The sequence below is a fragment of the Pteropus alecto genome, unplaced genomic scaffold (assembly GCF_000325575.1).
Source record: "Pteropus alecto unplaced genomic scaffold, ASM32557v1 scaffold659, whole genome shotgun sequence".
NCBI lineage: Eukaryota > Metazoa > Chordata > Mammalia > Chiroptera > Pteropodidae > Pteropus > Pteropus alecto.
The window spans coordinates 1294901-1321678 of NW_006442482.1; the positions used below are offsets into that span (position 1 = coordinate 1294901).

General features: G+C 38.4%; 1 protein-coding gene and 1 pseudogene across 2 annotated transcripts in view; both read right to left on the reverse strand.

The window, feature by feature from the left end:
• Window positions 1–26778, reverse strand: part of PDK3 (pyruvate dehydrogenase kinase 3) — a 62488-nt gene that overhangs the window by 10572 nt on the left and 25138 nt on the right. For both annotated transcript variants that reach the window (XM_006920963.2, XM_006920964.2), the window contains exons 3-7: window positions 25101–25172; window positions 21313–21497; window positions 19480–19569; window positions 7504–7581; window positions 469–545 (exon numbers count right to left, since the gene is read on the reverse strand). In XM_006920963.2, the coding sequence (XP_006921025.1) occupies window positions 469–545; window positions 7504–7581; window positions 19480–19569; window positions 21313–21497; window positions 25101–25172 (502 nt within the window). The remainder of the gene's footprint in view (window positions 1–468; window positions 546–7503; window positions 7582–19479; window positions 19570–21312; window positions 21498–25100; window positions 25173–26778) is intronic.
• On the reverse strand, window positions 15694–15811 carry LOC112470241 (annotated as a pseudogene).

Consider the following 26778-nt stretch of genomic DNA (forward strand, 5'->3'; position numbering starts at 1 on the left):
TCTCTCCTCTGCCTCTGTCAGGTCTTCAAATATGTAAAAGGGTCAAGGTCGGTCCCAGGACTGGAACAACTGCTAATGCACAATTAATGTTCGGAGGCCTAAATACATATAAACATGCTTCTCTTTTGATCTGGCTACCACCAATAAAGCCTCTGCCAGGTCTGGAAACTAAAAAAGCATCTCTAATCTCATAACTAAAGAAAAACAGAATGGATTTTACATAAAAATCACTAAAGTACAATTAAGCTTCAAAATCAATATGTACTAATATTCACAAAAACTATACTGTACACAGCAATTTTTCATCTCACAGTGTACAAATTATAAAACCCACAGGATATCAGAACTAGAATTTTAAAAATGCTTATGTAAAACCTTTTTCTTATGCTAATGTAATGAATCCATTATGCCCTGAATCAAAGTAATTTAAAATGAAGGCTTCTTTCCATGTTGTTAAATTCCACTTACCTTGAACAACTCAAATAGCATGTGAAACAGATGTGAGGGCACATAAACTACCTGAATAGGTTTGTTTGGAGCTTTGGCTGAAAACAGAGACAAAATCATCAATGAATAAGGATCAAAACTAGAAGAAAGTCAAGAATGTCTGTGTTCAATTTTCCAAGTGCATAAGAACTCTATAAATTGTTAATTTTGGTTTCCATCTCTAAAGGCAGGACTGAGCAAAAGCAAATGTTTCGAGGTCCAACAAACTTGGGGTGATCTCCAGTTCCTTCACTCTATCAGCTATGTGACCTTGGGAAAATTACTCCATCGCCCTGAAACTTAGTTGAGCAAAACTGGAATATTATCACCTGTGTAATAATGTTCTGAGCATTACATAAGGTCATCCAAGTGTCGCTCAGTGTTTTTCAAATTGGGAGACACCCGTCCCTACCACTGACCCCCAGTAGTCAGCAGGGAAAACGCGAAGCCACAGAGGAAAAGGGGCACATCTTGGTAAATTAAACAGTGACGTTAAATTCTGTTACATTACGACAAACAAGGCATATTATAGAGTAGAATGTAAGGTTTACCTAACTTTTTTCTACTAGCAGCTAGCAGACGAACCCCTAGAGACCTACGGCCCTTCCTCCTCGCATCAGGGATCGTCTGGGGAAAATCTGAGAAACACCCAATTCCACATCAAATGCTAAGAACAGCGTGGGCTATAGAGTAGATGCTAGAAAATTTAACCCCTCCTCCTCCTCGTGACCTGAAATCACTTAAGAGACTGAAACCACGTGAACTTTCTCAGGCAGGACATACTCATATTGTAATTTTGACCTAACCACTTCCTCTAATAAAGTACATAATTAACAGTAATATAAAGTAGAGCGAACAACTGTTTGGTTCTTAGCAGTTTACAAAGAACTTGCACATACATTATCCAATTGAACCCTTGTGACGATACCGTGTGGCTTATGGGGTGGGTGGCATTAATATGGGTGAAGACACAGGCTATGTGACTTCCACCGTAACAGAAGAGGTGCCGAAACTGGACACCTGAACCAAATACTTTTGATTCTAAATTTGGAACTTCTGATTCTAAATCTGTGAGTTACTAAGTAATATATACAAATTATTTAAAAATTTGTTAAAAAGGATAAAAGTAAAAGTCTCTGCACCCTTTCCCATCTCGCCCCCCACAACGCACCCAGAGGCAGCCTCTCATTATTATTTCTGCTTTAGTCTTTTGGTTGATAATATTTACATTCTGTTTTGTAACCCTAATTAACCCTTCCATACTTTGCCTATGGGTTCTTTTTTATGAAGCTGAAAATCGACAGTGTTGGGAACATCATAACTAGGTAAATATGGATCACTGCAGAGCGGCCGCAAGAGTGGACCAGGGCAATATTTCCTTCCCTATGGGTCCAAAGACCTGATTTATGTGTCACTTGAATGAGAATGTTCTCGGCCTTAAGGTGAAATGGATTCTCTTTTATCTTCCTCCAACTGCTCAAAATCAGACTACCCTTTTTAAGTTGCCAAATATTTGGACCGTGTCTTTCTGATAGAATTTTATATATTTCCTGCAGCTTCTAACGACCCTTCCTCTGGGGTAATTGGATAAGAAACATGTTTTCCTCTTCACGTCTCTAAGATCTTCTGGCTTCTTATTCTAATGCATGGCATCCGCTCCATTCTTTAAGACTTTTCAAATTAGAATCGATTGCTTTCCAAACGTGCTGCGTGGCCATCATCCTCAAATTGTTTTGATCGAAGCTCTAGAATGTTTTAGTTATTTCTTATATCCCTACTAAACACATCATCAAGTCAATGAGGAAATCTATCTCAGAAAGGTGTTCATGGGAGATACATTTCTCAATCCTTATTCCTCTGATTCATTTGATTGAAGGTTTGGCTGGATACAGAATTCTTGATCCGAAGTCATTTTCTCTCAGAATTTAGGAAGGGGGCGGAGGGGGGTGGTCTGCTGGCCATGACAGTGCAGCCTGTCATGTTTTCGTTCACGTGGCTGGCTTTCAACCAAGGTCTGAAACTCCTTGGTTGTAATCTTGTTGAAGAATGAGGGACTGGATTAATCATCTGAGGTAGCTGGTGTTCATCCCTCCACTTCTCGGGCCCTCCCTTAAATGGGAAAGATGACTCGAATCTCTGTGTACCTGGTCAAGACCTTTCAACTGGCTTTAGGATGAGCGGATAGTAAGCTGGTCTCTGACCAGAGGGTCCCCCAAAGCTTGAATGAAGAGGGCTTTACTTTGAGCTAATGATACACAAACAGCCCAGTTTTTTTCCAGGTTGTTCCTGAAGAAAGTTCTCGAGTTTTGATTTTTTGCCCAGGGGAAAATGCTTGTGACTGACTCCAGGCAGAGCCCAGGCAAAGTCCAGGGCTCTCCATCACCCCTCCATGCTCTACACCAGCTTTCAACTAACCGCTACCATTTCCCTTCAGTCCCTTGCACCTCACGGTTCTGCTCCCCGAGTCTCTCCAGGATAACCTCTGGCAATCAGGTGCCATCTCCGCCCGCAGCCTCCCCTGTGGCTTCTTCTGCTCTGTCACATTAATCAGAATACTTCTTTCCATCTGGTTACCCTCTGGCAGGAGGTGGGATCAGCGGTTCACTGAAGTACTTCCTGGTTTCTTTGCTGTTTTCCTTTGTAGTCCATTATTGTCATTTTAATGGAGCTCCAGGAGCACACTGAATGCTTACTCTAGCTTCTACCAAAAGGGCATGATTAGTTATACAAACAGCGTTCTGAATTCAACCTTTTCACTCCAAATCTCGGAAAAAAATTAAAATACCTTTGATAGTTTTATTGTGTTGGGTGTTTTTGTTTTTTTTTAGTTCAATCAACATTCTCTAGGAGCCATCTGAAGTCTTGCTCGATCACTTGTACTTCTGGGGTGGGGGTCATTATAGTTTACATGCCTTTCTATCCTTTTAGAACCAGGTCGAATGTTTTTGTCCATGACTCTTCCCTAATCCTGGGCTTTTATGTAGTGGATCCTTAGTAGATGTTTATTGACTTTCAGAAATGGATATGAACTTTCCATCTAAGGGTACATTTTAAAAAGTCAATGGGAAAAATGTTTCAGGTTTTCCATGCTCAAGACTCAAGAAGAGTCATACTTGTGTTCAATGTATCTTAAAATATAGTTGTGATACTATTACTTTGTAAAATAATAAAAATAAAAATTAAAAAGCAAAAAAAAAAAGACTCAAGAAATAACAGTCTCTATTTTGCACACTCATTGTTCCAAATACCATTCATTTAAACAACATTTAAAGAATAGCAACAGAACTCTGCAGAAAAAAAAAAAAAAACATTTAAGAGAAAAAGTCGCTTGGCACTTTTAGAGATGGTTAATCAATTCCCAAAGTCAATGGATAAGGCTGTTGGAAACAATATATAGTGTGGTTCCAAGTCACACTGGGATCAAGTCCCGACTTAGGCATTTAATAGAAATATTAGTAGGTACGTAACCCATCTGGACCTTGGCATTCCTTTTCTGAAACTGCACAGTACATATCTCCCTGGGTTAATGTAAAGATTAAATGAGATAATGGTGATAAACTAGTCTACACAGAGTCTGCCACATTGTAAGCAGTCAATAAATGTTGCCTATTATCACTACTAAAAAATTTCTACAGTGTTAACGGAGCTACCAGTAATGGCTTTTCGATTGCTGTACAGAACCACTTGTCTGAAAATACCCAGAAAAGCATACAATATGGGAAAACTAGAGGTCAAAACTCTCAGGAGAGATGCATACTTTTTCTATGAAACCTCTTAAAACAAAATATACATAGTATGAATTGAAATTTTTCTTTCCCACCAAACCTAAAGCTAGGAATCAATCTCTTGACATAAAAGACTAATCTAGAAACGGTGAAAAATGCAAGTAGTAACCATAACTCTTATATTTCCTAAGTGAACCCTGACTTCTAGTAGCCACTCTCTTAAAAATATCCAGCACGTGCCTGGTACCGTGTCTGAGGCCCTAGAAACATTATCCTTTTATCACCACACAGGGTGAGCTTACGGATAAAAAAGCTGAGCATCACACACAAAGTGACATGTCTAAGGCCAATGTCTCCTAAGTGTCAGAATCCAGATTTCTACCACCTGCATAGCTACAAAGCTCACGTCTTTCCTCTAAGCCATGTTGCCTTACCATAAGGATGCAAAAAAAAAAAAAAAAAAAAAAGGAAAGGTGGAAATGTTTACTTGCTTAATGTTTTGGCAAGTGATTTCTCAAGAGAATGAGAATGCTGAAATGAGAACAAATATGATGAAATGGCTACTTGTCTTTGGAGAAACCCACACAGGTTGCCACAAGTGGTGAGTCAGAAATATTTGACACCTAATACAGTAAATAAAATTCTGTTATTTTTAATGCTCTTGTTAAATGTGCTACGGGAAGGATAATAAAAGAAGTTTACTATAGCTGGCCCTCATATTCAGAATTCCAGTGATGACTGGTACGTGCTGATGGTGTTCACATAGTATGTTCTACATAATCCTATTTCCTACTTTCTCAGGGGTCTACATTGGGAAAGAAAAACACCAAAACTTCAGAGGAAAAGAAGGTGATATGTCAAACTAACAGAACTTAAATTCTCAGGTAGCAATAACTGTTCTTTTGGGTTAACGGCAGGCTCACCTAAGTGCAGAGCAGAGGGCAGCAAGCGCTATCACTGACTGTGGTTAAAGGCACCCGTTGGGTCATGGAAGCGTCTTGAAAGGCAGTGCAATGAAAAGAAATCCTTCGGTATCTGGATCTATGGATTCACACGGGCACTGAAAAGAAATCCATAGGTATCTGGATCTGATCTGATCTCTCCCTGAAAACAGTCAGTCATCACTCTGTGAGAGACACGTGCGCACACTCTCTCATAATGAAGTGCAAGTGCCTACTTAGGGTGTTCACGATCGACCTCTGAGCTGCATTTCTAACGTAGAGCTTGTTAGAGCTAAAGCATAGTCTTTAACTGCACTTGCAAAGAAATCACAAATATAAATCATAAATACGTTATCCAAAGCAACGGGAAACTAGAGGCTGCCTGTAACCACCGGCATTCATTTATCTTAATGATGGAGAAAAGGGCTTCAAAGACCATGCGGGAGACGGTGCCAAAAATAGTCATAAAGCTCTTCTCCTGGTGGGGTGCGCTGCCCAGCATGACAGCCTCGCTGGGAAGGAACTTGCTGACACAGCTGGCACCTGAGAATCAGCAAGAACAGGCTCGCTGCTCTGGCCTTCGGAGCGAGTGAGGCTGCCATTCATGCAAAAGAGCAATTGGTTACTACCTGTGAATTTAAGTTCCATGTTTGACAAATAAAAATCTGGACAGTGAGGTCACGTCCTGCCTAGCCAGGAGGAAGAAAGAAAGAGAATATTAAGATGCTTCTACACAACAATACGCAAGCGAAGTCCACTCGGCTCTGGGAGTGTACTGATTCAAAACAGGCTCAACTCTTCTCAGAGAGCCCAATGGGCTTTGAAAGCAGCTTTGAGTCCAGATCTTCTAGTAGAATTTAGAGGCAAATGTCCTATAACAGCAGCCTGAAGTCTTTTCAGTTTTTGATCTCGTAAGATAAAAACATTTTTGATATGTTATTGAGAGGGAATTTGGTTTATCTTTAATCGTAAATGCCCACACCCTAAGACTCAGTCGTTCCATTTCTGGGGATCTAACCTACAGAAATCCTTCCACGTGTTCACAAATTTTCCCGCTTTCCAAACACACACACGCGTGCACACACGCGCACATCTATCTTCACTGGGAAATGACTGAATAAATTATGGCAATCTACACTATGGATAATTTCTAAATGACAATACAGGCAAAGATCTTCAGGTGAAGTGAAGAATGCATTATGTCTAACCAACGTACTTTACACTTGAAACTAATAAAAGAAAAAAAAAAAGAACATATTATAAAACATGTATAATTTCAATCCCAATTACGCAAAAAGAAAAGCTTTGTACAGGACTGAGAGAGTAGTGGGGACTTGCACTTTTTACTCTATATTTCTGTATTGTTTGTATTTTTACAACGAGCACGTCTCTTTTGTAACTTGCAAATAAAAAATAATAGTAACATGGAAATACAGACTCATACAACTAATATAAAAATCAGCTATAACCCCAATATCCAGATAGCCGTTGTCTGTATCTCGGTGCTAAAAATCCTTCGAAACATTTTCCAACGAACTTACAAACTTTTACGAACTTTTGTAGCCTGTGTTTAAAAAATTAACTTTTCCCATACACTAAATATTCTTTTAACACATTATTTTGAATGGCTGCATAGCATTCTATCTTACGTGTGTACCACCATTTTACTTAAATAATCGTCTACTGTGGAAAACGTGGGTTGTTTTTAAATTTTTCTCTATAAGGAAACCACTGTGACCACCACTCTTATACGTACATCTGTATTTTCCTACAACAAATTTTCTGAAGTTTAATTTACTGGACCAAAGAATATGACCATTACTAATTTAATTTAGTGGGTCAAGGAGAAAAGAGCATTGTTAGCATTTTTTGAGAAAAGCTGTACCAATTTAAACTTATACCAGAAATGTATAAGTGTTGGTAAGAATATTTTTCTGGGCAGCAATTTAAAGCAATAAAATGTTTTAATCATTGCCATTTTGAAAGACAAAAATGGCATTTCCCTGTGTTTTTGTTTGTATTTCTTTGACTAATAAAGTTAAACATTTTTCCATCTGTTTATTGACTGTTTGTATTTGTTGTTTTGAGAACTGCCTATTTATACCTTTGTGCATTTTCTACCTGGATTACTTCTGTTCCAAGAACCTTCAGTTCTAATAGATTATACATTTCTGTACAAAAACTCCTTACAACAATATACCTAGTTGACCACAAATATAGAAGAGGTTTTAAAAATATATAAAAGATTTAAAAAGCAGCATAATTTTAGGATTGCATTGAAATATAGCTCAGGTATAATCATTTTTTTAGGCAGCTTATCTGTATTTAAGGTTAAATTATTTTTCTTTTACCATTAAATTCTTCAACTTCCAGCTCTGGAGCTGCCATGTAATACTGTTCACACAACATCTTGGCAGTTTCATATGCATCTGTCAAGGAAAGAAAAAAAAGGTTGGTGGCCGCACTAATAACACAGGCACAGAGAGACAGAGAGACAGAGAGACATAATAGAATAAGCACACAGGGACAATTTCTAACCTGATGGGTTTAGAATCAATCAACTACTGCCTTTTTTTAAAATAGCCTTTTTGGCTATAATAGAATTACTAAGACTGAACAAAAATTTCTCCTTCTTTAAAGTTTTAATGACCATATCAAAAAAAAAAAAAAACCTGCACTAGTAACAATATGGCAACCTGACTGAATTGTAGCAAAAAAAGATATCTGTTGTAATTTAAAAAATAATAATGCCAATAGTCTGAAGATTTGCCAATTATTCGTAAACGAAACATCAACAAGTATTTGCTGAATGAATGAGTTTCCACGAGCCACGCACTCTAAGTTACTGGAGACACTACCATAGCTTGAAACTGTCCTTTAAGTTAGTTAAAGGTAGCAGGTTGGGCTGATATTTATCAAAGTCCGAGGACCAACAGCTCCCTTTTGAAAGGGGGAAAAATAAAAACATAGGGTAAGAAGATCGGGGCCATTACAGAGACAGATGGAAGAAAATTCAAGTTACATCCCAGCAGATGGGGAATCATTTCAGAAAGCAAAAGTGCATTATTATATGCTACATGTGTGCCTTTTCTCTTAAACTGTAAACAATTTGAGGTCAGGGTTTACGTCTTATATTTGTTTTTTAACTCAAATACAATTTAGCATGTGCCTGTTGGTCAATAAATATTTCTCGGTTTGAAAATTTTGAAATGTTTCGATAATTTACATTTTAAAAAACAGCTTTATTGAGATGTGATTCTCATACCAAACAATTTACCCATTTAAAGTGTACATACAACTCAGTGGTGTTTAGTGTGCTCGCAGAGCTGTGCACCCATCACCACAACCAGCTTTGCATTTTCATCACCCCAGAAAGAAACTCAGTAACCGTTAGCAGTCATTCCCCCCATCCCAGCCCTGGGCAACCACCAATCAGTTTTGTCTCTACAGATTTGTTATTCTGCACATGTCATGTAGAGTCTTATAACATGTGGCCCTTTGTGTCTGGCTTCTTTCACTTAGCATGATATTTTTTCAAGGTTCATCCATGTTGTAGCATGCATCAGTACTTCATTCCCTTTTGTTGATGAAAAATATTGCATTGCACAAATATGCCACATCTTGTTTACCTATTCATCCTTAGACGGACATTTGGATTGTTTCCACTTTTTGGCTATTATGAATAGTGCTGCTATGAATACTCATGTTCAAGTTTTTTGTAAACATATGTTTTCATTTCTCTTGGGTATAAACCTAGCAGAGGAAAATTGCTTGATCATCACATGGGAGCTCTATGTTTAAACGTTGGCAGAACGGCTAGACTGTTTTCCAAAGTGAAATTATTTTTTTAAGTTTTACCTTTACAATTTCTAAAGATCACATATTCAAATTACTTTAAAACGATTCATGGGTATTCACAACTGGTATCGGCTCCATGGAGAAAGGCTCATACTTCTTTTACATTCTCCATAACAATACTGTGCATAGAGCAGATACTTGTTTAAGATTCAAGAGGTAAGAGAAAGAGGGAAGAGAGAAAAGGAAGAAAGGGGAAAAAGTAAGCCCTATAGAATTTCAATATGTTAAAATTTGACATATCAATCTAAAATAATACAAAGATAAGATTGGGGTATGTTCAGACTATAAGTTTTGGTTCATTTATCTCATATTTCTACCAAATTAAAAGTTTACAAAATATTTGACCTCAGTATAAAAATTCTAACAATAGAGATATTAGAATAACTCTGACGAGATGAAATAATGAGGGGTATAGCCAAAGAAAATGTTAGTAGGAGGAGAAAAAAATAAAGAGTTGATCAGCGTGAAAACCGACATGAAAGTGGGCCTGAATTTAAACCCTAAAAAATGAAAATTTAGAATTATATTAAAGTTACAAGTTTTTTCCTACGGTATAATAAACCTCATCAAATATTTGTAAAAGTACTTTCGTAAAAAGAAAAAAAAAATCAAGACTCACTCTTTTTGCTCTGGCTACACCACCAAACAATGCTACATCTCCACCTAGTGACACGATAGCACAAAGCCAACCAAGAACTTCCAGGGCCACTTTACTTAAACCAACAAACATTGAAACCTAAAAATGATGCTTTGTTATCCATATACAAAGCCAATACAGCTCCACAAAACATCTCTCCTCCAAGTATATAAGATCTTTAAAGATGTTTAAGTATCGTTCTTCCATTCACTATAAAAGGAAAAGAACCCAGTTCCACTAAATGTGCTAGCTCCTCATGGCATTCACTTGCCCAGTGGCATGAGGTTATACTAGCATTACTCAGAAAAAGTATTACACGAATGTAACATGCAGAAGATGGTAGAGCCCAGATAGAAGCAGCCAACTTGGGACTCAAAGACCCAGTGTGGTTCCTAAAACCGTATGTGAAAAAGAATTTTTTAAGCATCTACAAATTATAGTGTATCGAGGCTGTAATTAAAAATTACATTGTGATCCTTAAAAAACTCGAGACATCATAATGAGGCTCACATACACAAGCCAGTCAAAAGTATTTGGGGGACAGTAATAGGAAAATCTATATTCCTATGCATCTTTACAAATTCTCATAAGCACATCATAATGCCTTGGGTACAATATACACCTAGTAGGCATTTGATAAGTGGAACAATCCTCTTGCCCATGAGAAATTTCTCAAGGTGTAGTCAATTATACTGATGAGAGATGTTCTTTATGGTTAGACTGGGAACTACAGGCCTAGCAGGTTCCCAAACCTGGCTATATACAGAATTCATTACCAAGTTTTTAAAAAAATACAGTTTATAAAATGAACCCCTGGAGATTCTGATGCAGTAGATCAGTGTTGAGGCCTGGGACTCTGTATTTAAAAAAAAAAAAACAAACAAACTTAGCAAGTCATTCTAAAGAGAAGCGAGATTTGGGGACTACTTGCCTGGAAAGTCAAGACTGGGTCATGCTAATTATGTCACTGTTTCTCCTAGGACATGAATGATCATGGGGTACTGGGGTAGAAAACAGCACATATATGCTCAAACAGGACACTTCTGTTTAAGTGAAATAATATAAAAACAAAAAGCTTTAAAATGTCACCGACATAGCAACTATTGGCTTATAATTTCCTCTATTCTAGAGTAAAATGCAAGTTCTACCTTTAACGAGCTTTCTAATAAGACTTTTCTATTTTTTAATTAGAAACCAAAATTTTAAAATATGACAATTTACCAAAACACTTTTATCTGCAAGCTATCTAAGCCACTATTTACCACCAATCTTTAAAAGGAAATATTAGGAAACGATTATTACGACCACTAAACGTAAATGCTATTGTTTTAAGAATTTGTTCTCAAGGATAAGGTATTGACATAAAGTAACAAAACTCTGGGTGTGGCACATACACACTTCCTCAGGCTAGAACATCCAACCTGTAAACACATAAGACTTATTATTTTTTATTTAAAAGGCCGAGCCATAAAGAGTAGGGTGAAGGTTCACACAGCAATTAGCCCAATAGATCCAGCCTAGCCAGGAATTCATTTTAAGGAAAAGCACACAGGAAAATTTAATAGATTATGGAGGTTATTTTATTAGATTTTTAAATTACATGTTCCTATTCAAAATTCACCATAGAACTCTGCTATCAAATATTAGTCTCTACCGTAAATACACACAAACGTTTGTTTACTAATATCTTATAAGAGGCTGGACAAAGATGAATTTGAGTGAGTAATGAAAAAACAAACACGAAGGTGCCAAGGTCCCTAACTTAACTTGGGTCTCATAGGATACAGAAAACTGTAAAGCTCAAGTTGAAGAAGTCACTGCTGGAACAAGGTAATATAAATGACTATAAAGCAGTACAAACTCATGATAACGCTGCTTTTTTAGAAATCCTTTCAAGTTACAAAGCAATTCTAATAATGTATGTCTATCACCATCCTTTCACCCAAAACCCACTCTGAGTGGGAACCACCAGGATTCTTTAAAGCACTGGACCCTCTCCTACCACCAAACCACAGCCAATTGGAGAAGTGGCGGGGGGCAGGGGACCGGTGGGGCGCAGAACATCTAATATCAAGGGCAACCAATCTACAAGCTGACCAGAATCTTAAAACCTGTGGTCATGGGTGAAAAGATAGGCTGAGCCCATTAAATTCCTCTTTTGAGAATTTAGGATCGAGACGCTTGGCAGGGCAGAAGATGAAAGGATACACTGAGAGTTATCCTGATTCAGAAGGCTTGGAGTGGCCATCATTGCCCTAAACAAGTCCCGCAGTCTACAGACAAGAAAGGCAGAGGGGCCAGGATCTGGCAACCCCAGTTTGCAAGGATACACAGAAAACAACATTGTTTTCTGTTTCCCAGTTCCAATCTCTATAGCTCCAACTGTGAAGTGCTTCCTGCTCTTCGATCATCATGCGACCTACTAGGTTCTTTCAATCAATCCGTTTCTGGAGCTAGCACGAGTAGGTCTCTGTTACTTGCAACCTGAAGAGTCCTGAGTGAGAACATATTATTTCTGAACCAAAATAATGACACATTCTCAAGATACCATTTGTATGCTATTATGCTAAGCAATAATAGCATATAGGAACAGCACAGGCAAGCTAACATCGCTGTGAGAGCTGATTTTTGTACCAAGTATTTAAGTTTGTACCTTTAAAATGATCTTACCACAGGATTTTCCATTTTATTTCCTGGTTTCTTACAAAGAAAGGAGGGAAAGGGTCACAGCGGAAGGCACCTCCCAGAGGATAATAGAAACTGCTTTACAACACTAATTCTAGCATTCGCTACCACAAGTCTATAATTTGCTGATGTGTAAAGGTAGATATTAATGTGCTAAATAAGCAGCAAGGAGGCATGCTTCAATGTTCTGCACATTCAATTAATGTTATGCAAGATGCACCCCACTTTTACACATTTATACAACTGTCTAGTCAAAAATAAAAATATTGTCCCTACCCTTCTACATAAAAGTTTTCTATAGTCTGTCTCGAGAGATCTAAGTATGGAATCATTGTTAGTTCATTAAGGCTTCCTAAGGCTGTACAAACACATGCGTGCACGCGCAGGCAAGCACACGCATGCGCACACACACACACGGTCATCAGGGCTGGACATTCGACTACGCTTAAACCGTGCGGGACCTTCGCAGCTGAGAAAATCAACAGTAGATCTGTCATTAAAACCCAGGAGTCCAACTCCCTCTACATCAAGCTTCCTAAAACAAAAGTAAAGGGACAAATATCAGCGATAGAGTCAGAAGATTAACTGAGAAATCTCATAGGATAGAAGAAGAAGGTAAGCGGCCAGTGAAAAAATACCGACTCCTCTGAAAACAGGAAGGGAGTGGTAAGACTTCACTAAGAGTCATGGGAAACCGACAGGTGTTACTTTCTCTCCTCGACAGCATCTGGGAGTACTGGGAAAAAGAGCTGCTGAGGCCTGGGCCCTGTGAGACTTTCTGAGGGCTTCTCTTAGGGCCTTTGGGGGTGGAGACTCCAGTGCCTTTTGGCTAGAAGACATGGAAGAACTTCCAGGCCTTCTGACCACTGGAGCTCTCTGCCTTGTTTGTCCTCTCTCATTTTTAAGCCAGAAAGAGTATCTTTTTGGATATTCTGCTACTCAAAGAATTAAGAGTAGGGCCCACAGGGAATGAAACAGAAAGCTGACTGCTAAAATTTGCTTTCGTGTACAGGGAGAAGACAGAACTTTTGGTTTCCTACTAGGTGGTCCGGCTCATTTGGCTGTGGTAGAAAAGGTAAGTGATTTAAGGCCTCACTGAGGAATAAAAATTATATACACGTGGCTGGAAAAACCATTTGAATCTAGAGACTATAAGTATAGCAGATCAGACATAGGAAGAACTCCAGCGCTAACTGATACAGAGGGCAGAATAGAGGCTATTGCTATCAGGTACTGAATTCACTCAGGAAGGTCATGTGTGATGGGCCTTAGTGCTGGAGATGGGAAAATATGCAAAGACTATGGGTTTCGTAGAGACAGAGATGACTCACATTATTCACAGTTGCATACCGATCTGTAAATTTGTTATTTAAACATATAAAACAATGTTCTCACTGGGTTACAAAAACAGATCATTTTTAATCTCTCTTTTCCCACATTTTCTAAATTTCCTTCAATGAGCACTTTTTATTATTTTGGTAACATGGGATTACTCCATTTAACTGGGAACAGGAGTTGGATGACAAAAATGTTGTATAAAGTGGGAAACCATAAAATATGACTACTATCATAAACATAACTAAAAACGTACATGTGAATATACAATTTATTCCTCTGTCAATCTTTTAATAAAAGGCCAAGACCGCCTTTTTGAATGTGGATGAGCATGGGGTTCCAGGTGTTTTTTAGATAAACAATACCACGTACATCTATAAATATTCTATTTCCTATTCGTTTAAAGTATAATGAACTTAAAGATAATTGTGAAGCAATCTGAGTGCAGATTCTTTCTAAGATTTTTACTCAGTGCTGCCCTGTAACCTAACAGTTATCTCATTCACAGTCATTTCATTTTGTAAGGGACTCTATCGAGCCTTTCCAAAGCATTCAACTTGATTTTATTGAAGTGAGGCTCTTTTCTGTACTCATATTTCTTCAGTTGACACAACATTTTAATAAATCATGTAGTCATGACAGGTGGTATAACTTAGGCCAATGGTTTGAGGACAAATAAATGACTCTTAGTAAACATACACTTCACAAGATGGAAGAAACACAACAGCATTCTAGAAAGTATGTACAAGCCAAGCAGACTTGGTGTGCTGTGGGTATCAGTAGGTATGACTTGTGAAGGGAACGAAGTGGGGGCAGAAGAGTTGATTATGTGGATGTTTCTTTTATGTGTTTTTGCATTTTCAGAATCTGAAACCACCCAGCACTGATGCTTTCCTTAAGGGAAGACACTGTCAAGAAAAGCCAACCATGGTTTGAAAGATGCAGTGGGGAGCAGGGAGGGAGCACGCCAGTACTTCCTCCTCATCCCATGAGTGTGGGCGTAGGGGTGTGTGTGCTTGCATACGTGTTGGGGAAAGTGGCGTTCCAAGTGGCAGAGGGACCTGGGGGAGATTTTTATTGGACACGGCCTCACTAGGAATCCAGGCTTCAAGTCATGCCAAACAAGGAGTAGGAATGATTAAATGAGAGGATGTAGTAAACTTTGTTCACAGCACAATAGTGGTCTCACTGGGAGAAAAGTCAAAAGGGGCACAAGAAAGAGTGAAGAATGCTTTGAGTTAGCACAGGAAGAGGGAGGAGAGAGGAGAACATCCGCCTATGGTCGGAAATCGGGCTACAAAGGACAAAGAGAGCAGGAGGCCGCGAGGCAGGCTGTAGGCATAAACTTCCGGTTTCTGTCTTTCGAATGCTAATTAAATTGTTTTGCACATACTCTTCAGCTAGTTTTTAAAAGTACAAAACTTCTGTCCCTAAGAGTGATGCAAAAGTGGATAAGAATAATTCCAGACCTTTAGAAGTAGACACTCCGGTTAGAGAGGTCAACATCGTCTGATACGAGCAGTATAGACAGTAACTGCTGAAAAAGCAGATTCTTTTTGCCTCAAGAGTCAAGTCGCAACAGGTGCCTCCTCATACTTTCCTAAGAGGCCTCTGACCCACTTTAGCGTTGCTCATCTCTATGCTCTACAGAAGGGCTCACAGTTCCCTGAAACTCCCCGACACTTATCTAGTTGTACTGATTTGTGGTTAAAATCTCTCTAAAAATTAATGAAAGACTATTTGTGAAGAAACGATGAGGTGAAAAATGAACTGTTCTTACAATTTTTTTATGAGAAACTGCAAACATATGCAAAAGGACAGAGTATAATATACTGAATCATCAGGTACCCATTACTAGCTTCAAGAGTTTTCAACACATGCCCAATCTTTTTCACTACCCTTCCTCCTCTGTGTAATTTGGAAGGCAGCTATGCTTGCCACCATACCACCAACACCAACTGCTCTGAGTAATTTGAAGTAAATCCCACATGTCATTTTATATTATGCATAATATATAGTCTTTTTACGCCTACAGCACCTGGTCTTCCTGGTGGTCTCCCATCCAAGCACTAACCAGGCCTGACCCTGCTTAGCTTCCGAGATCAGACGGGATCGGGTGTGTTTAGGGCAGCGTGGCCAGAGACTATGCATAATATTTTAAAATACCTCTCTTGAAGCTGGGACTCCTTTAAAAACCATAGCCACAATACCAATAGCACACCTAAAAAATTAATGATATTTCTCTAATGTCAAAGATTCAGTTGTCTTAAAGAGGTAAGAATATACAATGGGGCAAAGACAGTCTCTTCAATAAAAGGTGTTGGGAAAATTGGACAGATACATGGGAAAAAAAAAGAAACCAGACCACATTCTTACACTGTATACAAGAATAGACTCAAAATGGATTAAAGACTTAAATGTAAGACCTGAAACCATAAAACTTCTAGAAGCAAACATAGGCACAAACTAAAAAGCTTTTGCAGAGTGAAGGAAACCATCAACAAAAAGAAAAGACAACCTACTAAATGGGAGAAGATATTCACCAATGATACATCTGATAAGGGGTTAATATCTAAAATAAATTCATACAACTTAACACCAAAAAACAAACAATCCATTTAAAAAATGGTCAGAGGACCTAAATAGATATTTCTTCAAAGAGGACATACAGATGGCTGAAAGACATGTGAAAAGATACTCACATCACTAATCAGGGGAATGCAAATCAAAACCAAAATGAGATATCACCTCACACATATCAGAATGGCTATCATTAAAAATATCAACAAATAACAAGTGCTGGTGAGGGTATGGGGAAAAAGGAACCCTCTTAAACTGTTGGTAGGATTGTAAATTCGTTCAACAACTATGAAAAACAGTATGGATATTCCTCAAAAAATTAAAAATGGAGCTGTCATACAACCCAGCATTTCCACTTCTGGATATTTATCCAAAGATAACAAAAATATAATTCAAAAAGGTATATGCACCCAATATTCATGGCAGCACAATTTACAGTAGCCGAGATATGGAAGCAACCTAAATGCCCATCAACAGAAGATTGGATAAAGAAGTTATGGTTCATATATACAATGGAATATGACTCAGCCATTAAAAAAAATGAAATCCTACCATTTTCAAAGACATGGATGGACCTAGAGGTTATTACGCTGAGTCAAATAAGTCAGAGAAATAAGACAGAGAAAGGTAAATATCATATGATTTCACTTATATGCAGAATCTAAGGAACAAAAAGAACCAACTAATCAAAAACTGACTCACAAATATAGAGGACAATCTCGTGATGGCCAGAGGGGAGGAGGGTTGGAGGGCTGGGAGAAAGGGGTGAAGGGTTAAAGAAGTACAAATTAGTAGTTGATAGATGGTCACGGGGATGGGGGAGCACGGCATAAGGAATGCAGTCAGCATTAATATGCTGGCTAGGTGGAGGGCCAGAGGAAAGAGCAATCAGGGGGATCGTTTTATAAACTATATAAATGTACTGTCTAATGTCTAACCAATGTACTGTATACTTAAAACTAATAAAATAAATACATATAAGTAAAATAAATTAAAAAATATCCAGTTGTGTTATAAATGCCCTAAATGACTTTTTAAAATATTTTATAATTTATGTCAGAAACATAAGTAAAGGCACCAACTTATTGTACCATCAGTGGTATGAATGAGAAGCCACATGACGTGCACGATGGCCAAGGACTACTGCTAGTGAACTTGTCTACATCCCTGACTGGGTGCTAGAACTTCTTTAAGGGCTCTACAAATATTAATTCACTTAACCCAATGTACAGGTAAATTACCAATAGCACCTCTGTACAGATGAAGAAACTGAAGTCCAAAGAGGTTATATAACATGTCCAAGGTCACTCAGCTAACCCAAATGTCCAACAGGTGATAAATAGAGAAACGAAATGTGGTCTATCCATACAATGAAATATTACTCAGCTATAAAAAAGAATGAAGTACTGATGCATGCGACAACATGGATGACCCTTGAAAACATGCTAAGTGAAAGAAGCAAGACACACAAAGGACCACATATTATAGGATTCCATTTATGTGAAATGTCTAGAATAACAATTCTGTAGAGACAAAGCAGATCTGTGGTTGGCCATGGCTGGGATGGGGGCAATGACTGCCAATGGTTACTGAGTTTCTTTCTGGGGTGATGAAAATGCAAAGCTGGTTGTGGTGATGGGTGCACAGCTCTGCGAGCACACTAAACACCACTGAGTTGTATGTACACTTTAAATGGGTAAATTGTTTGGTATGAGAATCACATCTCAATAAAGCTGTTTTTAAAAAAGTAAATCTCGAAAGGTTTCAAATTTATCTAACCAAGGAACATTTATTGACCAACTTCTACGTTAGTTAGCCTGACCTCAAATTCTTTACAGTTCAAGAGAAAAGGCACACATGTAGTATATAATGCAGTTTTGTGTTATGAATGTGTGTCGTTTTCTCTTCAAGCAGTCAACTATCTGAACCTGGCTTTCTGATTCATAAAAGTCCTGGGCTAAGATTTAATGAACATATGACCTTTGACAAGACCGATCCTGCACCCCTCCCTGCCTGGGAGGCCTGCAGAGGTCATGATCGACCACAGGGTTATTTTGTAAGAGAGCAACCTACAGCATTCTTAGGGAGTTGAGGCCAGGCCTATTCACCTTATAGTTGAAATAATTTGAGTGTTTCCTAATTAAACAGAGGCCAGAATGTTTTGGCAATTCTACACTGAGCACAAGGCCCCAGGCCTGGGTCCTTCTTCTTGAGCTTAAAAATGCCCAGGGAAAACAAACGGCATAGGTTTTCCTTAGCTATGGCTGCTGAAGGTACAGTCTGTTCTCTCACTGGGAAGGCTGAACACATCGGGCCACCTCCCTTTGCTCTCCAATCCCAGTAGCAAAGGTCACTCTGCTTGAGATGGGGTTGAGAGCTTCACCAGGGAGACGAGGTCCTCTTCTGCCACCTACTCTCTCAGCTACACAGTTCAGAAAAAGTATGAGCAACAAAGATCCCTGATGAAGACCAGGAGACTTGTGGCCATGGAATCTTTTAAGTGTGTGTTTAGAGGTTTAGAGGAGGGAGAGGAGAGCCACACACAGTAAGAGATACAGACTTGGAAAGAGACAGCTTAGGGATCTGAGGCTGCATAGAGTAATCATGATACTGAAGAGGTCCAGAAACCTGGTAGGTCACTTATAACAGGGAAAGCTTTCTGCAGCTAGCATCTGCCTTGGATGAGTAACAAGGAAACTGTCCTTCCGATTTGAAGTGCGCTGGCACTAGGGACTTATGGCTCTGGGGCTCTGTTTTACCCCGAGGCTATTGGGACAGTGTCTAGCTCAATGTTCAGTGACCCCCATGAAGCGCACAGACCATGTAGACTCTAAAGCATGGGCTGCATATCAGAAAGATGTTTAAATTTTACAAACACATGAATCCAGCTGAATTTTATAATGAGAATTTACATTCTCTGAAATTTTCAGATAATGGTGGCAATCGAAACTTAGAATCTTACTTAAGCTGACAAATGTGTACGGTTTAAGATAGAACTACAAGTAAAACCCTAGACAATGAAGTGGAAACCCCTATTTTGAGCATTATGAATTCTGCATCTTTTCTTGACCTGCCTAGAAAGAACATTTCGTATTTCAATCAAGTGGCTTGGGCCCTGAGTGGCCTCATGACCCAGCAAACGACTTAGCAACATAACCCTATCACCAAGCTGCCTCGATTAAACCAGTCTTATTTGGACTATAATGGCTAACATTACAGCCCGTCTCCTTACCTTTCACTACGTCAGCCACGCTGCAGGTGGGATCAATACTTCCGATGTGTTTGGGATGAGCAGGATTAGTGTCACCACCAAACAGAAGTGCTAAACAAACATAAAAGGGAAGAGAGAGATTACGAACAAAGCAAGCAGAGAAATACATTGGTTTATAAGTTTTGAAAGGATTCTCGTACTTAGAAGAATCATTTTAGCAGCCACGGTGACTTAAAGTAATAGAATATATACAGAGATGGGTGACTAACAGACAGCGAAGGAGGAAGGACGTGCTTTAAGACCTGCCAGCTATAGTCGGCAGGTCCTAAAGCAGTGACCCATGCCAGGCGTCCAATCCTTTCTTCCTGACCCGATGTGACTTGGATGAAAAAATTTCCTTTCATCCTTAGCCAAGTTTACCCACCTTCTCAGTACTACCCCAGACGTTTATTCCAATATTCACTAAATATTTAGAAAATGCAGTCTGCGCCATGAGAGCAGGTTTGCAAAATATCTTCACCGTGAACATTTCAAATGCCTCCAGCATGGAGATTATTTTTCAATGTAGTACGCGCGAACGATATTTGTTTAAGTATTTTTAAAAGTACATTCAAATACTTCCACAGTACACAAAATTAGCAAAATTTTATTCCCGAATGAAAGCTAAAAGGAGCCCCGAAGAAAAAAGTCCTCTGAATTTAAGTGTTTATAAGTGTATTTTATTTACTTACTGATTAAGTAATTATTTATTGGTGTACTTACTTTTAAATCAAACAAAAATTGGGACTAACTTATTTTACAAAAGGAGAATGCTTAAATAAAAAAGGGGAGATTTTAAATGATAAGAAATGACAAATGTGGGCATTAGGCCAATACATAAAGTTCCAGCTGATTAAGTGAAAGAAAAACAGACGTGCACAAGCTTAGTCAGTGATCTGAAAACATGTATTTATATATGTAGGCACACATATTTGGGCTAGAAAGAAATCGTAGTTATCTAAGTAGTTTAGTTAAGCATTATTTAGGTTCTTTTTTTCTTTTGAAATTTCCTATAAATTGTCACATGTTTCTAGTTTTTAAAAAGTATACACTTGGGACCAACCCACATTTAATAACTGTATAACAGTCATTTATCCAAATAAAACAAGTAAAATAAAGATGCAGTGTCCATTTTCTGATTCAGCAAAGAGAATGATCTAGCCTCTAGACGTGTGGATGCTTTCTCGTAAGAATGATAAAATCGGGCAGAGACAACACTGACAATGAGCCAAAAAGTTTTTTGTAGAGAGAATTTTAGTTGTTTTTTTTCTTAGCTGCTTATCAGCTTGGAGAGTGGACTAAAACTCTCAAGACGAGACTATGGTTTGACAATTCACTTAATCTGATTTCACTGATCACTGTGAAATAAAAGATTGATTGCTTATACTGGCAACATGCCAATTCAATATCCTCAGGATCAATGTTTTTAAAACCAAAAGGGAAACCACCTAACATCCTGGATAAAGACTAGAACATTCTCTGAGACATGTGAAAATATTCAGAGATGACTGTCCAGCTGCCATTAAAGCTGGACCTCCCCCGCACCGGAAATGTAATGGCAGAGGCTTAAAAGGCAGGCAGTGGTCCTGTCTCTAATATGAACATCAAAAAAAGCCTTGCCAGGATTTCTGTTAACAATGAATACTAATGAATAGCTTTTTAATAGACAGGATTTACTTAGAAAAACCTAAACTGGAAATGAAATTTCTACAGACAAAAGTGTGGATCTGTAAATTAAAAGTGAAGCAACAGAAAAGCATTTGGGACAAATCACTCTGGTTACCATTTCAAAACTGGACCAAACCCCCAACTTACTGTGCTGGTTAATAAGCATGCGGAAGGAGATGCGGTTGGTGTAAAAGCGATCCAGAAAATACTGAATGTTACTGCTAATGAATGGATCGAACCCAAACTTCTCCTTGTATTCGATCACTCCTTGTGCCATTGTAGGAACCACATCATTGTGTCTATTTCTCACTTTAATCAGAACTTGTAGAAAGCTGTGTGGGAGGGAAACAAAAGTGGTCAGTCTTTATATCCCACGGCTGATGCATAAACCTCCCAGCTCCACCTCCGGTCTGCTGGTATTTTTATAGGTAGAGACATCATTACAGGCTACAAGGAAGAACTCACAAGCAACTAAAGTATTACCCAAGTTTTTGCCTGAAACTTTCTACGGAAATTTTTCTTTCGGAGACACAAAAAGTAAATGGTTTTGTAAAGAAAAAAATGCTCAAATACCTTTTTAGTAATCCACTGACTTTTTGGATAAGTGAGTATATATAATACAGGTTCTATAAATGTTTGCTGAATAAATGATTGCGGAACATCATTATCCTTTCTGACATGAGGACAATCCAAAAATTTTTTCAAGAATTTATTAGGGATTCTCAAAGCATTAGTTTCCATGAATAAATAATGTCAAAGTTTTGAAGAGTAAAATCTTGAAATAAATCTCTCACAGCCGTAGAATATAGTGACGAAATATAGATAGAACAAAGGCAATTGAAACAAACCTATTCAAGAATTATGGTGTATTATTATAAAGATGCAGAAGGAAAAATATATTAAGAATGATAATTGAGAAAGAAAGGTCAATGGAACCAAATAAAAAGCTTGGAAACAGGCCCAAGGGTGAGTATGTGTGTATAAAAATCTAGCATATTGATAAAGTGACACTGCAAGTCAGTAGAGAAACAATCAAATTAGCTGTGACAGCTGGCTAACAATTTAAGTCACACCCCAATGTCAAGCCTTAAGCCAAAAAGTGGGTAAAATTTTTTAATTTAAAAGAGTTAAATCAAAAACTAAAAATAAAAAAAAGTAAAAGGTGAAATCACAGAGATGATAAAAGAAAATCTGGTGAGTTAATATGTAACCTTGGAGTAAGGAAGGCTGTTCTAAGCTGAAAACCAAAGGCAGAAAACATGAAGAAACAAACGATGTAACTACGTTGAATTTCAGCAATTCTATAGGGACACACGTTATAAAGTCACAAAAAAAAAATGAAAACTGGGAAAAACATATTTGCAAGAGTCACTATCCTTAATAAAGGAAAAGATGAGCACCATAACAGAAAACTAAGCAAAGGAATCTGTCGTCGACAGGAGATTTACTAGAAGAAACACAAATGCCAAAAACTTCACCTTCGCAAATAAAAGAAAAACAAATTAAACGATGCAGTACTATTCTCCATTTATGGGACTGGCAAAGAATAACCAGGGTCAGCTAGAGTGTGGAAGCATAAATGATGCATTTCTAGGTGCAACTTAGGAACATATAGCAAAAGTCCGAAGAAAGTCATTCCAGTCCCAGGAACTGATCCCGGAAAAGTAACGGGACAAGGGCAACAGCCGTATTTAAGAGCTGTTCTTTAGAGCACTGTTCATAGTCGCAAGAAAACTACAAACCATTCTAAAACCCAACGACAGGAGGTCAAATCCCATGACATCTATAGTTGGACCACTATGAAACTATTGAAAATGGCGAGATCTGTAATGTCGACATTGTTATTTTTGTAAAAAAATATTTTGTACTTATAGAAATATGTATGCCTAGTTAAAAGTATGGATGAAAGGAAAATGTTAACAGCGGTTGTCCCCTGGCAGTGGAAATGTGGGGTGACTTTCTTTTCACTTATCTGAATAGTCTTATTTTTCTCAATGATGACATATTTCTGTAAAAAATATGTACGAAGACAGTAAAGATGAATAAATCAACTCTGAAATTAGAAGGTCATAATTATTTACAAGAAATTTTACGATGGCAAATTTGTCCTTCACATAATGCTTTTTCCAACATATTTATAAATTAAATAGTACTAAAGTGAAACAATTCATTAAAATAGACAAGTGCCTCAACTTATCTGAAGGGAGGAAACTTGCCTCAGTGGTTCAATTCTCAGAATACTTCCCCAAACTTCTGGGGCTCTTCTACACTTTATCATTATATACACATGCTTGTTCTCTAAGCTACTTTCACGTTTACTTAAATGATTTCCCTGCCCATGACTCTAATATGACCTCTTATTGAACAGAAAAGGCTACTACCATGAGTAAAATGACTCACTCACTTTTCACTCCTTCCTTCACCATGAGTGTCAGGACTCTAAGATCCCAACTATCCTAAGTAGCTGCATGAACCATGGGTGAGTTACTGAAACTCACTGAGTGAGAGCTATTATCATTATGATCTTGTGCACACTGGATCCAGCACCTAGCAGTTTACAAAGCAGGCTCATATCCATAAATCGCATCGGCCTATTCCAGAAACAACCTGTTCCAGAAACTGAGACAGGACTCTGGGAACCACATAGCAGAAATTTAGTATCACATACTTCCACAAATCTATATCCTGAAACTTTGAAGCTAGACAGGTCAGGCCTAATTTTTAGGATATCAGCCAAACAAACTGTTACTAGCTAATGACTTTTGAGAAAACAAAACTTCTGAATTCAATTCATCTAATTTTAATATATTAAATGACAGCAAGAGCTGATAGCAAAGAAAACATCGCATTTGGGCTCTAACCAATGCCTCCCTTCCACGTTTCACAGATCCATTATACAAAACATCCAGCAAAGTATAAAACAGGTCAGGAGTTTTTTTCCCCTTTATATTTTAATTCACAATTAAACTCGAGCTAGCTACTCATGGCTCAAACCAGCAGCTCTGGCAGCATGGTACATCGTAAAGAATAATGTTCTAAGGGGAAAAAAATGTGATTTACAGATCCAGCTCTGCTACTAATTAATGTTATGATCTTGGGCAAGTGACCTCATACCTGTGACCTCAGTTTCCTTATCTTTGAATTGAGCGGGCTGGGTTAAATATCGCGAGGTAAGGTCTTGTATAACATGGTGGTTCTCTAGTTTCGTTCTGTTTTGTTTTGTTTTATGAACACCTATATGTAAGATGTTCAGTCTCACAATTATGGGGACCAGGTTTCTACTTAGAAATTTTTCAGCACAACAGGCCTGCCGTGTGCACTCGTATGTACATGAAACAGGAAGAAAGTTATGTGAAGGGGATACTTAACTTCTCTTGGGAGAAAACAACCACACTCAGAGCTAAGGTTAGTGTTTTCTGGTTAAATGAAAATGAAAAACAAATATTTTCCATCAGCATGAAAATTTAGCGGTCTTTGTGCATAATAGCAACAATATAATTCTGGTCGTTATATAAAAAATTATAGTTTTTCTGAGTTCAACTATAACACTGCGTTGAAAATTTAAAAAAATAATTGTAAAGGACTGAGTAGATAAATTCATGTATACACAGAGGCCACTGCATTCTTAAAATGACCACTAGGTGGAACATTTACTGCAATATTTATCCTGAGTACCCAGCTCCGGTTCCCCAAGAGTAAAAGGTATTAAGAATTAGATCGTGAAGCATAATTTGAAGAGTCATTCTTTTGTATTCTGTTAAATTCTTTACTCGGATCTTTGTTAAAATGCAATGTTGAGTCGTTACCCATTAAGAAACCTAATGCTGTCATCCGAATTATACTTCTTAGCTATTTATTATGACATGAGTTCCATTTACCGAAACATTTTTTATCTAGATCTTTTTACTTTCAGGTAAGTTTGGTACCATACTTACTTATCCAAGACCTTTGGATCCTCAGGGCTCTTATTTTCATACTCTAAAAGTTCAAGGAAGCTCTGCATATACCTGGAAAAGAAGAGTCACTGTGTTAGTTGCCCATCCAACACCCACTCCTCCTTTCCCTCTTCCTTAGAGTACCCCAAATTTTCACCGTGTATCCATTCCATCCTCCCCGCCCCCCTCACTATGCAGCCCAAGCGCTTCAGGGGAAGCAGGTGTCACGCAAAGCTCCTGGGCAGCCCGATTTTACTCTGGGTAATCCTATTTCTCTTGTCACTAATTCCTAATTAGTCCGATAGTCCAGGCCTAAGCCTGTCACTGCGCTACACACCCCTACCACAGGGATTAGCTCAGCAGTGGGCATACTGCCTCAGTTCAGACCAGTAAAATATAAGAAAAAAGACTTGCTGAGGTCTTTGGGAGAGAAATCAACTGGCTCTGTGTTTATACAGTGTGCCATGTGGATGTGAAGTCTGGGGCTGCTGCAGCGATTCTATCACCAGGAGGAAGTCCAGCCTGAAACATGAAGCCGACACCATGGAAAGCTATGGAAAGCAAGGCCTTGACAAGCTCATGAATCTCTGAATCGAAACATCATCAAGAGCTTATCCTATGACTGGATCTCATAGTTACACAAGCCAATTTATTGTTTAAACCAGGTTTATTTGGATTTTCTACTGCTTACAAACATATCCTGATATATCAAGTCTATAGTTTGATTACCCGAAAGAGTGCATATAAATTGTAAGAAGCGCATGTGTGACTCTGAAGTATATGTGAAGAACTTAGAAACTAGAAATAAAGAAGGTTCCTTCTCAGAACTAAACTCTCGTAAGCCCTTAGAAACAGTTTCGGGATTAAGAAAAGCTACATATCTCAACTCAGCCAGTACAAGAAATAACGTGTCCAACATAAAGATCTAGAAAATGTAGAAAAATGGGATTTAGAGAGGCAAATTACTGTAGCAGCTACATCCACACAGGACCTGCTCAATCTGGTAGGGATTCAGAGATTCCAATTACTCAGAGGTGTGTGATCTCTGCTTTGGGTCTTAACATGTCCTGAAGGAATTGTCCCTTATTCTAATTATTTCTAATAATTAATTACCACTAATCCTACTAGCCAGCTTTGGATGAGGGTGAGGATGAGGGTACTTAAGTAACTAAAAATGACTGTTGAGCACATAAATATCTAGAAATGACGTTTTATTAGCCAGCCTCACTTGAACTTTGTGACAACGCATGACGCTAAAGTATGTTCATCTCTGGGTAGATTTTTAAAAAGTCTCTGAGCAGATAAGGCTATGGATTAGACATTGTTAAAATCATCAGGTCAAACCACTCTGTGAGGCCACAGCCACCCACCCATGGTGATGCCCTCTGCCCTGCCATGTGCCATCAGAATTTTAGGCAGGTATCCCATCCTTCCTAAAGGGGACAGTTCATTTAGAAGAGCAAAGTCATAAACGGAGAGGAGTCAGAGATGATGCCAAGCTTCCTAGCCTGCAAGTCAAGAGTACAAGGAGAACACAGTCTGACTGAGGTGGGGTTCAGGGCCCATTATACATAAGAGTCACTTAAGAGGGAAAGGAAATGACAACTAAATACAACGCATGATCCTGAACTGGATTCCTAAATCAGGGTGGGGAGGGGCGAGGGGGACTGCTACAAAA